The following is a 15067-nucleotide window of genomic DNA, read 5'->3' as shown; positions in this document are numbered from 1 at the left end:
AATTTTGAACAAATTCAGGTATAGAATTGATCAATGAAAATCATTTAAACCTTTTAATGATAAATAAATAAAAGAATAAAAAAGAAAGAAAATCCCAATGAAATTACCTTTTTCCGCATGAAATATTACCTCACTGCAATAAATCTTTTTTATATGATACTGCTAAGGACTCGTTACATTTCATTAGAGGTCAGATGAGGTTCATTAAACTATAAATGGGGGATTTTATCACCAATTATTGGTGATTACCCTTGAGACAGTCTCTGCAGAAAATAATGTTTTAATGTGGTCACGGATTTTTGTAAAATGTGTTAATCTAAGTGTGCGTTTCACTGGTTCACAACGTCAGTTAGTACTTCCCGGTTTAAAGGAAAGAAAACCCATTTTTGACTTGTTTGGATGTGTTCTCTTTATGTAAACCAAGCTCAGGCGTCCACAGCACAAAATGTGTCCACACCGTAGGTTGAAAACGCACGTTTGTGTCTCTAGCGATAGGAATATGCACTCACACACGCACGCGTGCGCGCACGCACGCACACACACATACGCGAAATTTTGCGTTTGGTGAAAGTACCGGCTACGACTTGCCACTTCTTCATGCTTGAATGTGTTAAAGATCAAGATATTATATATAAAAGGTAAAAACATCCCCTTTAATAAATTATTTCCCTACTTTCCGGACAATAGCTCGCAGCCTTTATGTTAAAATGACGACATGCTCAGGGGATCATTTCCATTAATGATCTTTTAGTGCAAAGCATTTTAGCAAAATGTTTCATCTCAGAAAATAAATGAAAACCCAACTTAATTTCCTTCTTATGCACGAAAATGCAAGAACCACAAAGACACATAGCTTACAATAACTGATGTTTATTTTACTTGTTCAAATTCATTTCAAATCATATCAACCAGAACATTATCCATGGTCACCAGAAAACGGTTGTCGTGACATGAAGCGAAGAATTTACTGATCATTTTCGTTTAATATTAATCTTTTGTTGTATTTGTAACAGAGCAGCGGCAAACTGTGGGAATCCTTGGAAATTACTTTGCATTTTTTAAAGAAGTTAACCCCAGATTTGTGATCAGTAAAATGTTGAAAAGAGTCACAATAAATGCAAGGTACTTACTATCAAAAGAAATAACATATTACTTGTCACAATATGTAGAAATTCCTTTTACTCCGTTGGTAACGGGGTAGAAATTAACATGTAGTTTCACCACGGTTCTTGAATATATAATGGTAACTTAAATACTTTTCTTAAGTTTAATTTTGAAGATTTATTCATTCCCCTCACCGGGGGAGTTTTGCATGAAATTGTAAAAAGGCTTTAAAGCTTAATCTGTTGGCATCCTATTAATCGCTCTTGATTGTTTGAAATACAGCTAAACTTGAACAAGTTTATGTCAAGTGAACGTGTTTGTAAAAGTGTTGTAAATAAAATGAATAAATAGAAAACCCACTGCTGTTTATCACATGAGTTGTCTCAGAAATGAAGAGAACCTACTTAAAGATTTATATCGATCTATATATGTTATTTTCTGGAGTCCAATTTTTTAGCGTAGAAAGGGCAAGGTGAGTCGGAGTTGTTTTCCTTCTTTAAAAAATGACTACATAGCAGTGTCACTTATGTTCTGTTGTACTTCCTCAGCATCATCTGTTCCCACGTTTCAACGCGTTGCATGTGACGTTGTTGATTATGTAACCTGCGTCTCTGTGAGTGAGTTAACGGTCTGCGTCTGACGTCATTCAGAATGATTTGCTGACGTGACACTGCTGCAAGTGGCACATTGTGTGTGATGTCAACGTCAACAGCTGCTTGAATAAAACAAAAAAACATATCGTTAAAGAATAACCTTCATACATACACATTTTTTATCGGAAAACGGGACAATGGTCAACATAAAAGGTCTAACTTAAGAAAACAGTAGAACGCGCTATATTCATGTTAACTTAATTTCTCACTCAAACGATTTCGCGTGACATGCATATAGTGCTTCTGCGACATGTATCATGTTGATGCTGAAAAAGCAACTTTTAATATAGGTGCAGGAATCCACATTTTGTCAATAACGTTGTATCAAGATAAATACAATCAGACTGTTTTGTAGAATCTTGCGAGCGTAGTATATGTAATTTGGTATAAATATATAGGGATGGCGAGATTGAATGGTAATTACTACACTTCCCTAAAATTTTGGCTGAATTGTGGATTCGGATCATGTCATGAACGCTGACTTTATTTTTTGGAATAAGCTATATTCAGTCATATTCCGAAGCATTCATTGGTAGGTATTTTTCCATAAATGACCAATTTGTACCTTAAATAACACGCGGAAAACTTGAAGGTTTCTTTTATTCAGGCTTTTATTTCAGATTAACAGCTTTTTTTTTAATTCACCCTCTATGCCTTCCTCCTCACAACATTCTGATTCATATTTCTAGTTGTTTTCATTACCTCATATGATTAAAGATACATTTATCATATTAAAATCCTCTTATCAATGTAGATAAGACTAGGTGACTTACCCTGCCCAGAATGTCTGCCCTCATGACGGTACACTACTGAAGGAACTGCAAACCTCTCTGTGCAGACGCAAGCTATTGGCCAATTAGTTATCCATCTCTGTTCGCCATCATCAGTGTTCGTAACAAGGATATCTATATAGACAAATTTTTTAAGGTAAAGCAAAAATGCAACGTTCAACTTATAAAGATTGCCATGAGCGGCAATGATTGTCAGTTTGGTAATGTCTAGTTAATTTCAATAAAATGTCGGACAATTCTGTTTAAGTAAAAATCTAAAAATATCACCTCGAAGGCAAATCGTCCACATAATCACCGAAATCAGTAATATCCTCTATTTTATAAAACAACGAAAATAGACTCGATCTTTACAAATATTTTATAATTACCCGTTTTAACCAGATCACACTGTGTACGAACTTGAAGAGAATACGTCGTGCGGAAATCTAAGCCACCAAAACCAAAGTTACATGTTGCACTGTCACATACTGCATACTTGATAAATCGCGGGATTCTCGTGCTTTCTTCATCATATTCCTCGTGCCAAGAACACAGAGAATCTTCACACTGACCTGCGCAATTCCTTTGCCGTGACTGTCGCTTCTTCCGAGAGCGCTTTACCTTATGATGAATCACGATGCGCGGTATTCAAATATTCAAATAATGACGTAACATTTTGTAAAACCGGATTAAATGTGTTGTCCCGCTTGTCATTTTCATTTGTCAAACAACTATCATTACCAGTGGATTTTGCGAGTTCAATTTTCCTTAATAAGGAAGTTTTCTTCCAAGATTTCCCGTTCACATTGTCGATAACACTGATTCCATATATAAGCAAGATGCACGATATTATCCACATATTTTCGAATGCGTATTAATCCATAAAATTTTTGAATGCTTATTAATCCATAATATGACACCGAACGTATTAAGGATATTGTTAATCAATTCAAATGTACATTATTACACGATTGAAATAAAAAATTAAGTTAAACACCGGAAAATGTACATACGTAAAGGCGACAGAAATATAAACACACTTTTATCTTCATGAAAATATTTGACGGGTTAAATAGAGTACAGATTTATACCCGACAATCTAGTGTATCAAATCCCCAGTTTTCAATCTTTAAACAGGGCACTTAAGAGTATAAACGCCCTAGTTCTTCTCCAAAAGATTTCGCAAAAGGTTATCGGGTTGAACAATGTATCAGCCGACATTTATTTATCAATAAGCTGTTAAGTCTATTTATGTTCAGTTAGAATCGTAGGTCACTTTGTATGAAACACTTTTAAAACAGAACTAAAATTGAAAATGAACTGGTACAACAGTTGAATTTGGTATTTCGAAAGTTATTTATGGTATTTTATAGAACATAAACGTGATTTTTTTGCAAGTGTACTGTAAAGGACGTGTTCTTAACTTTGCTGAATGGTTACTTACACATATAAATATTCAGCGAGCTCGCAATAAGAAATAATTGATCATTATATTTTCTTTATAAATGTTGTATATCTTACAAGGTTGATCCTTGGTGGTCATTTTAATCCTCAATACTTCGCGTATATGTTTGAATCAGGTCAGGGTCTTTGATCTTTTTCCATGTCAAATAACGTATGGAAGGTCCATAATACATAATTATCACCACTTTGAATGCTGACATGACCTTTTATTTCGAGAATGCCCCGAGAGGGACTTTAGATCTCGCCATTAAAGCTAGTCAGTCAAATTATATATTAAAGCTCATTGTCGGTGTGACTAGATGTTCCATGATGAAATAAGTCGACATACATAATTATCTATATCGATATATTGATATCAATATATATCTTCAGTAGTATATAATAGGTATACTAAAATACTTGCCAGTGAGAATTACATTGTACCTTTAATATGTAAACGGTATCATTATATAAATATAGCTATTACATCAATGTATTTTAAAGAACAATGAAGTAATCGCGAGCTTAAGTGGCAACACAATATATCTTTTTAATTAAAAGTTTTGTCCCACGCCACTTTAACTTTAACAACTGATAGTTCGTTAAAATCCACGTCAAATATAAGTGTCTTACACCCTCGCATGCTAATTACTTGCTGAGAAAATGTCCTTAAAATCATGTAAAACAGCTTACAATCTACTGAACTTCATTTTAGCTTCCGGTTTCTATAATAAATAATTGGATGTTAAGGTTAATAACAAAAATGTCAAACTGTATATTATATGTTCGTTTAAAATACTTTTATCTTACAATGGTAGATGTGACAACGTACAGACAGTTATATTTGAAACAACTCCATATTAATATTACAAATTTATATATTATTATAATACATTTGCTATTGGAGTAATATAATTGTAGCCAAGTTTGTAAGTTTTTTTATGTTAAATAGCTTACATATACATCCATCATACATTAACGAAGCCGCTTTAAAGATAATACAGTTGCTATATGACTTGAACTCCTATACACAAGATAAACATTTTATTTCATTATGTTGGAAGCTGTACAGAACTCCGTTTTCACCATAAAGAGGGAGAGAGAAACAATTTGTTGTAAGTGTTAGTTTATATGGTGGTCTTGTCCAGTGACTTGTGACTCAATGCACCATGTGTTCTTTTGTTTAAACCAGGGCAACCAATGACTATATAGATATTCTAGAATCGCGGACAATCCCTTCCCGGGCGATTTCACTGCCAATCTTTTTTGGGCGATTTTACGCAATTTCTCGTTGATCTAGCGTGAGAGATTCTTATGTTTCTTTCGGCCGTCATGTCCCTACTTAAAGGCTAACCATAACAAACAATTGCCAAAAACTATGAACAAAGTAGATCTAAAACTAGATCTTAATATCAAATAATTATTGATAATCACTTGGTTTTGTAATCAAAAAAACATTTGATTTCATGTTTGTTTCATCGTAATCGGAGGCAATGATTAATTAAATACCCATTAATTGTTAGTGCGGCGGCGGCATTAATTGTCACTAAAGTCTTATACAACTTTTTATTGACTTTTCATCAACGTCAATAACGTCCGGATCCCATAAGTCTAGTGCCAGTTAATCAATTAAAAAAATAGACGAAAACAGAGCATTTTTGTATCTACATAGCGATTATAAGAACTGATAAACCATTAAATATCAGGCATGTAAAGAACAAAAATAACTTCAACATGTCGCCACAAATACTTTATTCTGATACCGGCACATTAGATTACATTTATACGCTATTTGTACTCGCTTACTAATAATAAAGCTATTCTAAATTTACATTAATTTAGAAATATAAATCGCTCATTTGTTGAACTCAAAATGTTATTGTAATACTTTATTCATAAATTAAATATCATTTCCTATTAACGGTTTGATAAAGCGTTCCATGAACAGGTCCTTAATGTAATGATATGAAGATAGCAGCAGGATGTATTAAAAGTTTCCTTAGACGATATAAATTTTCAATCCTTTATACTTGGAAAATATCCGGAATGTAATGTCTTAAAGTTTGATGAAGATTTTGACAGCATATTAAGTCTTTACATTTTTTTAAATCTTTGGACAAACTCAAATTAATATTCATGCATGCATGAAAACGTCCTTTGAATCATTTAAAATTTAAGTAACATAATTCTAAAATTAACTTAATCATATTTTTTCCTATACACGTTGCATACAAAAAAGCTGCCATGTGTTTTCATAGTCATAATGAAACGTGATGCATAAGCATTATCCTTTATCTTTTGTAAAAGAAACGCAACCCGCGCCGTAAATCGTTGAATCTGCATGATCAAAATCGTAAGTCGTTAAATTTGCCCTCGCCCTTTACTATATCATGATTTAACAGTGAAACTTTTCATCTTCAAGCAAAAGAATCACGCTCAGACACAGACCAACCCTGAGTTCTTTATTTTCCAAACGCATTATGCATCAAAATATCCTGTGACGAAAACGAGGGAACGGTCGCAAGGTCTTTTGCTTCCTTTTGATCTTTTTCTGTCGTGCAAGCTTCTTACGCCGTTTTTTCAATCGTCGCTGTTTACGCCGCTTTTTATGTTTATCTTTCGTTGACTTTTTCTTCTTTACATCTGAGCATCTTATTTGGCTGATTTTGCCTTAAACGACATAAATAATGTTACTTTTAAAAACATAATTGGTAAGATGTATTACTATTTACATAATAAAAAGCAATTTTAACTTTCATAACATTGACAATTTCCTGTAAGTGACAGAATGAGAAGAGTCAAACAGAAAATTTGTAACAATCTGTCAGTTATGTACTTGCATTCAAGCTGGTTAAAAATAATAAAAATAAATAAATAAGTAAGTAAAAAAGAACTGTATAAATTACACACTTTAAAAATAATTTTGATTAAGGTTTGCTAATATCTATTACTAGTACTAGAACAAAAGGATAATACCATATTTCTTTGATCTTTTCTTGCATGGTTTTGAAATTATAGATCTCAGCTTGTTGGCACATAAACACGCAACTGGCCAATTCCTAAGGTAAGATTCCCGATTATCTTTAAAAATTCGAATATCTGAAAACAAAAACAACATAACAAGCATAAAGTTTTACTTAAGCATTTAAAACATATTTTTAAGAAATTTATGATTCATTTCTACATTTGATTAAATATTATTAAGCGAAACTTAATCAGTCTAGTAATTTTAAATAAGATAATTATTAAACTAGAAAATTTCGAGCATCAGATTTTTAATCCAGGAGACGCTGCATTGTTCAGTCGTCGGGTTAGCGGGTGAGGACAATTTCTCCAGGGCATTGTGTCTGATGGTCATTCGTCCTCTACCGCCGATTCAGAAAAACATATGACATTAGAACTAAATTTGAAATAACCCATTATTCGGGTATTAGAGCTTCCCACATTACTAGACATGTGTTAAGTAATTCACTGAATATTTACACTTCCATACAAAAGCTGAGCAACATTTACATATGCTTTTAAATTTATGGAATGATTAATGATAAACCACTTGTGCCAAGTCGGAGTACTTCATGCAATTTATTTAAATAGAATAAATTATTTGTTTACATAAATTGATATCTTTTGTATCTTTTATCAGGAGAGGGCCAATAGATTCAGAAAACATGTGAGATTAGTATAAAATTTGAAATAACCCGTTATTCGGGTATGTGAGCCGCCCACATTACCAAACATGTGTTAAACTCGGCGTTGAATGTACTGAATTTACTGAATATTTACACTTCCATAAAATTCTGAGCAACATTTACATATGAAATACTTAATGATAAACACTTGTGCCAAGTCGGAGTACTTCATGCAATTTTTTTAAATAGAATACATTAATTGTTTACATAAATTGATATCTTTTGTATCTTTTATCAGGAGAAGGCCAATATGTTGAACAAGCTATTCAAAAAAAAACGAACTTTCAACTGTTACATTTGTAAAAACTATTAATTTACAGCATACAGTCATCACATGTTTGAACTAGATTGTTACCCTTTTTATTTACATACTTGAATAAAACGAGGAAGTAAAATATTACAACTCAGTTAAAGTGGCTCTTACGTAAATACAATATCAAACGTTTATTTCGTGTTGAAATTTTAAAAGTTAAACTTGTTATACAATATACCTCTTGTGAAAGGTTCACACGAAGTCAACACATCCGATAAATATGACAGTTGTGTGCTTGTGAAATTAAGATTACACTTGTTACCACATATAGCTTTTGCTACAAATACCGGAGTTCTTCTACTATCGAAGGTCCACTTTGTTTCCCAGGGACACAAGCAACGCTTCGATATATCCGTTATATCCGAATTATGTGGCATGTCCGAAATATAGGTATATCGTTTCTGCCGTTTTACTTTGTCCCGAGTATTCGTTTTGAAAATATCCGATATTTGAACCATCGGATCTTTAAGCGAATTAACACTTTCAGAGTCATTTCCTATTCTTTTTTCAAAAAGTAATTGTTCCTGAAGAATATCTTTAAATATGTCCATATTCCCAATTAAATATTTGTTCATTACTACAGTAAGATTTAAAGTTGCATTTAAAGTGTTGATAATTTCTAATATCATAATTACTTTTATCACAGGCCTCACAATCATCGTTAAATGAAATGTGTTTTTCAGCTTGATGTGAAAAAGAATACTATATGAAAGTCATTCTCAATGACACTTGAGATAAGATTCGTGGTAGTGTATTTAGAATACACTGCAGTTCAGTTAAACAGTTATGATTTGCAATTGAATAAGATATCAAGTCAATTTTATACATTTGAAACAATGCAACAGTCATAAGGATTTGCACTATGTACTTTATGAGGAATATATTTAAATCAAGTTAGGAATATATTTAAATCAAGTTGAGCACGGTTGCTTGAAATGCACACGCGGGTACATTTGTATATATTTGTAAGAGGATTAAATAAACTGGTAAAATAAAAAAATATATTTTGCTACAAGGGCAAGATATTATAGCTTTTTCTAATAAACATGCTCTATATGTTGTATCGTATATAAATAAATTACCGCGCGCGCTCTCCCTCTCTTTGCATTGTAGAATAAACATGCAATATCTATCTCGAATGAAGGCCATAAATATTTACCTTAGTTATTAAATCATAGAAGAAATATATGTATATTTGATTGTGTAGGATTTTTTTAGCAGAAAAGGTAAATCTGAACATGACAGTCTTACAAAACGTTTTACCTTGATATCTTTTACTATTCATCATATTTAATATATTTCATCGTGAAGAATTTCATAGATTTCAAAAGTGCATTTTCTAAACATCTTTTTATTTTGATACGACTGAGTAACAAGTGATATAACTGAGTAAGTATAATGATGTAAATCTTAAATAAATTTTGTTAGATGTGCAGATTTAAATTACTAACAATTTACATTATTGAAGAAGAAAATACATAAAAGAATAGTCAAATGAATACACGATCAGCAAAATAATATGAAAGTAAGCTTTTAAATTACCATATTGTTTCTTAGTAATAAAAAATGTCATATCGTGATACATCATGAAATTACATCGCAAATTACTAAATACTGTAAAATGAACCCGAAAGCTATTTATTGTTATTATTACGGAGTTTAAAAATAAATGGTGACATTATTGTTTTCATATAATTATGATATTTTTATTTGGCATTCGTGAGTTACTTTACTTTTATAACCATAAACTGAATGGAAAAAAAATGGAACGAATCTTCTGTCCCTTCATAAGTTTCAAAAACATCAGTAAATAAGATAATGATAATGTTTCAGAGTTCGACTTTGTTATTGAATTATACGTTATACGCAATCATATGACAAAGTACATAAGATACAGTATCCGCAATATGTGACAAATTATCTGTTCTCTTAAACTTCTTGGTACTGTGTTCTTCTCGGAAGAGACATGTTTAAGAATACTTAGTTGCTCAAGGATAACCCTCTCTTTGATCATTTAACATCTAAGAATAATTTTGTGAATCAGGATATCCGGAGTTTTAAGAACCGCTTCATATCTAGTGTTTGTGTCTCAAGTTGTATATCGTAGTAAAATATCTGTCCGAAATGATATCATAGTTTGCGAACAAGCTGCACCACCTTTGCGTGTAAGGTAAGGATATTTTTGATCGCCATTCAATGATATATCTCATTTCTGTTTTCATCTGGATAGAGTTATAGATTATCTGACCAAGAGTCAATAGGTGCTTGTACAAGTTATAGCTTAAAGAAATAAACTAGTTAACATTTTATACATTCTGCAAGGTATTTATGCTCAAGTGTTGCTCATATTTCATTCTGTTGCGGATTTAGAAAAAGCCTAGATCAGTTACTGTAATCTTTGTTTGCATTTTTGCTGTCACATACTTGAAATTCATCAAATGCACAATAACTCTTTTGACAATTTAAACTGCACCATTTATACTCAATTTATCACGTGATAAAAAACTTTAACCAAGATAAATTATGTGCGTGGAGAGATATCCTTGACCCGGACAATCCATAACATAAAGGCATTTTAAAAGCTGCTTTAATACGCTTAACAATTAAGGGTCTCTTCGGGTATGCCATCAAAGTAAACCTACATTTGCAATAATTAAGGATGTGACGGTTAAAAAGGAATCATGTGTACGAACATAATACATTATTGCCCCCGTGATTTCATGCAATAATCATAAAAAGAGAAACGAACCGAGTTCTATGAGAAATGTTGCTCCTAAAATGAATATAGGATATTAACGCAAAATACAGAAATCGAGTGTAACTATTAATAGTCAATAAAATATGTTTGCTTTTGTTTTTCATTCCTCTATGTTTAAACTAAGTTTTAATACAAATTTTGCTACAAAACAGAATAGTAATAATATGCAATTGTATATGAGTATTGGACATCAATATAATTCAAAGTCACTCCAAATCGAAATTTTATGATTAAGATCATTTCATGATATAATTGAACTTAGAAGGTCAGTCGAACACATGGGTGCAAGGTAATACGAGTGATGAAAAACGGGGCATATTTCGATAACATACTTTATTTTTAATGATGACTTCTTCTTGTCCCAAAGTCACATGCTCAAAAAAGTGAATTACACGCGCAATTTATCACTGGGGTTATCAGGATCATAAATTACTAAACACGGCAAAGTCTGATAATTTTTTTCAACATTGAATATGCAAAATTTAATATTATATTAAACAATATAATACTATAAAATATTACATCCAGGTGTAAGTTATAAATTTATTTAGTTTATTATACCGATGTATGTACAAGTTTGGGTATATTTAGACCATTTTTGTATTAGTTTTTGCAGGCAAAGAAGACGTGTAGTTGTATTTTAAATTCCCATCCTTTCAAAATCAATACATATATATAATTTATAAAGGATTGATAACAATTTAAATACTGCACCAAATGTTTAAGCAGTATGAAACAGAACAGATATTTTTATATATGAGCCGCGTCACAACAAAACCAACGTAATGGGTTTGCGACCAGCATGGATCCAGACCAGCCTGCGCATCCGCAGTCTGATCAGGATCCATGCTATTCGCTATCAGTTTCTCTACTTGTTATAGGGTTTATAAGCGAACAGCATGGATCCTGATCAGACTGCGCAAACCCATTATGTTGGTTTTGTCATGACGCGGCTCATATTTTTTATTTTCGTCCAGTACTGAGCTTCAGTCCAACACAATTTACGTAGTCAAGGAATAAAAAGTCAAGGAATACAAATATATAAATCTATGAGTTCTATGGCAATAAATATAAGGTAATGAAAACAATATACTAATATGGAGGGGAAAACTATTTCTGAAAGGAGATTGCATCTATTACAACATTCTTAATTGACTATATTATTCCAATATAACAAAAGGACTTCACATTTGCATCCGTTGCTTCGTGGATTAAAACACTACTGGTCAGCTGGTATTTTGCAATATCTGATAAGCCCCGCCTCACTCCAACGCATTTAATAAATAAATAAATAAATAAAATGATGCATGTTTCAATGCATTGTCATATTTCTGTAGTATCATCTAGTGAAAAGAATTAGAAACAAAATGTAGCGTTTATATTTCTATACGTATGTTGTTCAACAACAATATATAAAACATATAGTATACTGCAATTTTTTATTCTTAAATTTGCTCTCAATTGCTCTCCGAGGATTTATCCTTTTCTAGTTTTTACACCTTAAATTATAAAATTGATAACAACTTGTTTGTAAGTGAGACTGTAATTTACAACGCCCTTTTTTCTGGGACGGATGTCTGTGTCAAGGACATCATCGCTTGTTTTAAATATCTTTGTATATGATTGATCTTAATTCAAACAGTGCGCGACGCTATATTAAGATTAAATGAGTTTACATAAATACCAAACTACGATCTTCTTCAAGTATGAACGCAGATTTAAAAGTTACGTAACCGGATTCAACTATATTTACTTCGTTCATAGACAAAATTAGGTACACTTATCTTGTGTTACTTAAAAAAAATTGTAAAGAATTTTACGCGCTTTAGATAAACACTTGGACATTGCTTGAAATAAATATCGTCTGTTACCATGTGAAAACAATAACTTGACAGAAGAACAAAAAAAAGATTGGTTGTGAAATTCGAATTGTTAAGTTATCGCATCTGATGGAAGGATTAAATTGAGGAAGTATTCGCTTACATGTAGAATTCCAAGACAAGTTTGATCGAATCAATATGTGTTTTGCATCATTATACAGTTTGTGGATAATATTATCTCTAAATACATTTGAAACAACTGCCTCGAAAGTATATCTAAACACAAAAGATACATCTTTCAGTGAATTTAACAATGCAAATATTAGAACAGCTAATGTGCATGTTCAGAGAAAATATAAGATGTACAGACGAAAAATAGAACACAACTCAACTACTGATGCCGAAACAAGCTACTTAGGTAGATATGGGGAAAGAACAACACGTCTACCCAATAGACAGTTCCAAACTAAAATCGTACCGGAGGAAATAATCTCAGTGACTGATAGAGACATAGATATAAAACATAGCCGTAGAAAAAGAAATTCGAACATAAGATGCCATGGACTATGTGAAAGATCTTTATGTCAATGGACAAATAGTTGGGATTTTGATAAGTTCAGAAATCCAGCATTTATTCCAAAGGCTAAATGTAACAGCCAATGCAGGTTGAACTCAGCAAATGTAGTGATTCCAAATATTCTAAATGTGAATACAGCATGCGAGCCAATAAAAAGAGGTATATCCATTTGTTTCTGTGAACTGTCTATCTTCTTTCGTTTTTTCTATGATTTCTTTTTACTGAATTTTGGAAAATGCGTTCATTGAATACCGCTCTTCCTTGTTGATCTTTGTTTTCATTGTTTTTCAAATTACTTCAACCGCAAGATATTTGATTTGAAATGTTATGTTGTCTTTATTTTGCTTAAACAGACGCAATAAAAATGAACCGTGTGAATATTTTCTTTGTTTATTTTCTATTTTGCAGATATACCTATATTTAAGAATAATGAAAATGCATACATTAAAGACTGGCCGGTTGCTTGCGCATGTACCATCAGACATATATCAGCCCTTCAAAATAAACAGATAAAAGGTAACTGTGAAAATATATTATGCGAATTTGTTGGTATTGTTGTATAATATTTGCAAAATATTTAGGATCTGATAAGTCTTCTTACTGTCAATCAGTTATATAATGCAATGTTTAATGTGTGTTGAAATCTAGTCCAATAGTCTGTAGGAAAAGACTAATTGACTAAGCATATAGATAACAACATTTCATTGTTGGAACTACTTGTATCAATACGTTTAAAATAACAAAAAAGCAAAATTACGTAGGAATATTACAAATGTAAAATAAATATGCTTAAATACGTAATAATTCAAAAAAACGATAATACTCATAATTTGTATTACAATTATTGCATTTTCGTTTCAGCTCGGCACAAAACGAAAAATGAAAAGTTGAGAAAAAGAGGGCAACGAAGACGGATCAAAGTTAAAACTAAATACGAATTCAATATATCAAGATATTTTGAAGTCAGAAAAAAGATACTGAAACCATTTCTATTTCTTCCGCAGTTTTAGAAGTAATTCTAGGAATGGGGTAAAGAAAACAAAGAACTATCACATATTTTGTTTAAAAAAAACTCAACTTATCGTTATACTAAAGTCCCGTGCCTTACCATTAGTTTTACTTTTTAAACCTTTTCATGATATTCTTAAACGGGAGTTCCAAAGAGATGAATAGAAATAAAGCAAGATAAGTGAATATGACATAGTTGTCAGTTTTGACTGATTATGTACATGCAAATCTCCCATGCCCTTGAGCAAACATTCAAATAAAGAAAAACAGAATCCCTAAAAAAAGCCCAACATGACGAAATTAAAAATGTTACAGACTCGGTTGGATTGAGCCTGTTCATGGACGGTACTGGAAAGTGCAAGTTACCGTCCACGCCCTCTAGCACCGGCTTAAGCAGAATTCAACATTTAAACACAACAATGTCCTGCTAAACGATCTTCACGGACCGAAAATATAATATAAAAACACTTTTAAACCTGAAATAGGTGATCTCAAGAAAAAATGAAAACACGATCAGCTGTCATACGCCACTTAGCACCTGCTGGTGTAATTGACAGTTTATGAATTTTAAAAGAATTGAGCGGTGAAACTATTAACACGTGCGAACGGCTGGATCGGTTAGATGTGATTGATTGAGATAAATGTCTTGCGCTTGAACGAAATCAATATTCAATCTGGAGAGTATTGGAATTACGCAACGGAATATATACTATATATAATTATTACAATACTGAGGATAAAAACAGGCAATGGTTCCACTCTCCATTAAAAAATAACGATGTTAAGACAATATTTTCACATGTACAATTGAAACGTTTCGTTGACACTATACAGTACCGAACTGGCGGTAGATGACTGCTATAAATATTGTTTGATTAAGTGGCGTTAGCCAGGGAAATTATATTGTCCCAAATGAAACGAGAAACAATACA

The 15067-nt window shown here is 32.0% G+C and overlaps 2 protein-coding genes and 1 long non-coding RNA gene across 3 annotated transcripts; 1 reads left to right on the top strand and 2 right to left on the bottom strand.

The window, feature by feature from the left end:
* Positions 1–869: 869 nt before the first annotated feature.
* Positions 870–3722, bottom strand: LOC132733552 (uncharacterized). Its single transcript, XR_009626180.1, has 3 exons — positions 2917–3722; positions 2531–2662; positions 870–1816 (listed from the first exon to the last, which is right to left on the bottom strand). It is a non-coding gene; the product is annotated as an uncharacterized LOC132733552 (long non-coding RNA).
* A 1966-nt stretch (positions 3723–5688) lies between these two features.
* LOC132733555 (uncharacterized) lies at positions 5689–8731 on the bottom strand. The gene is made up of 3 exons (XM_060720212.1): positions 8151–8731; positions 6947–7069; positions 5689–6640 (listed from the first exon to the last, which is right to left on the bottom strand). The coding sequence occupies exons 1-3, from the start codon at positions 8629–8631 to the stop codon at positions 6456–6458; spliced, it is 789 nt and encodes a 262-aa protein (XP_060576195.1). The 5' UTR covers positions 8632–8731; the 3' UTR covers positions 5689–6455.
* Positions 8732–12322: 3591 nt separating this feature from the next.
* On the top strand, positions 12323–14547 carry LOC132733556 (uncharacterized). Its single transcript, XM_060720214.1, has 3 exons — positions 12323–13286; positions 13536–13643; positions 13989–14547. Exons 1-3 carry the CDS (start codon positions 12749–12751, stop codon positions 14135–14137), a joined length of 795 nt encoding a protein of 264 aa, XP_060576197.1. The 5' UTR covers positions 12323–12748; the 3' UTR covers positions 14138–14547.
* Positions 14548–15067: the final 520 nt, after the last annotated feature.

Source organism: Ruditapes philippinarum, unplaced genomic scaffold (genome assembly GCF_026571515.1).
Source record: "Ruditapes philippinarum isolate M1 unplaced genomic scaffold, ASM2657151v2 ctg4611_1_1_1_1, whole genome shotgun sequence".
NCBI classification, from domain to species: domain Eukaryota; kingdom Metazoa; phylum Mollusca; class Bivalvia; order Venerida; family Veneridae; genus Ruditapes; species Ruditapes philippinarum.
Note: the sequence above shows the minus strand (reverse complement) of the source record. Positions and strands in the feature narration are given on the sequence as shown.

What these genes read in the sequence shown, in the direction of transcription:
- LOC132733555 (XM_060720212.1), bottom strand. Translation starts at nt 8,631, where the DNA reads ATGATTGTGAGGCCTGTGATAAAAGTAATTATGATATTAGAAATTATC. An exon ending in GTGTGAACCTTTCACAAGAG is followed by an intron (nt 7,070 to 8,150) that starts GTATATTGTATA and finishes TTTTGTTTTCAG; the next exon opens with ATATTCGAATTTTTAAAGAT. An exon ending in GAAAAGATCAAAGAAATATG is followed by an intron (nt 6,641 to 6,946) that starts GTATTATCCTTT and finishes ATGTCGTTTAAG; the next exon opens with GCAAAATCAGCCAAATAAGA.
- LOC132733556 (XM_060720214.1), top strand. Translation starts at nt 12,749, where the DNA reads ATGTGTTTTGCATCATTATACAGTTTGTGGATAATATTATCTCTAAAT. An exon ending in ATGCGAGCCAATAAAAAGAG is followed by an intron (nt 13,287 to 13,535) that starts GTATATCCATTT and finishes TCTATTTTGCAG; the next exon opens with ATATACCTATATTTAAGAAT. An exon ending in TCAAAATAAACAGATAAAAG is followed by an intron (nt 13,644 to 13,988) that starts GTAACTGTGAAA and finishes TTTTCGTTTCAG; the next exon opens with CTCGGCACAAAACGAAAAAT.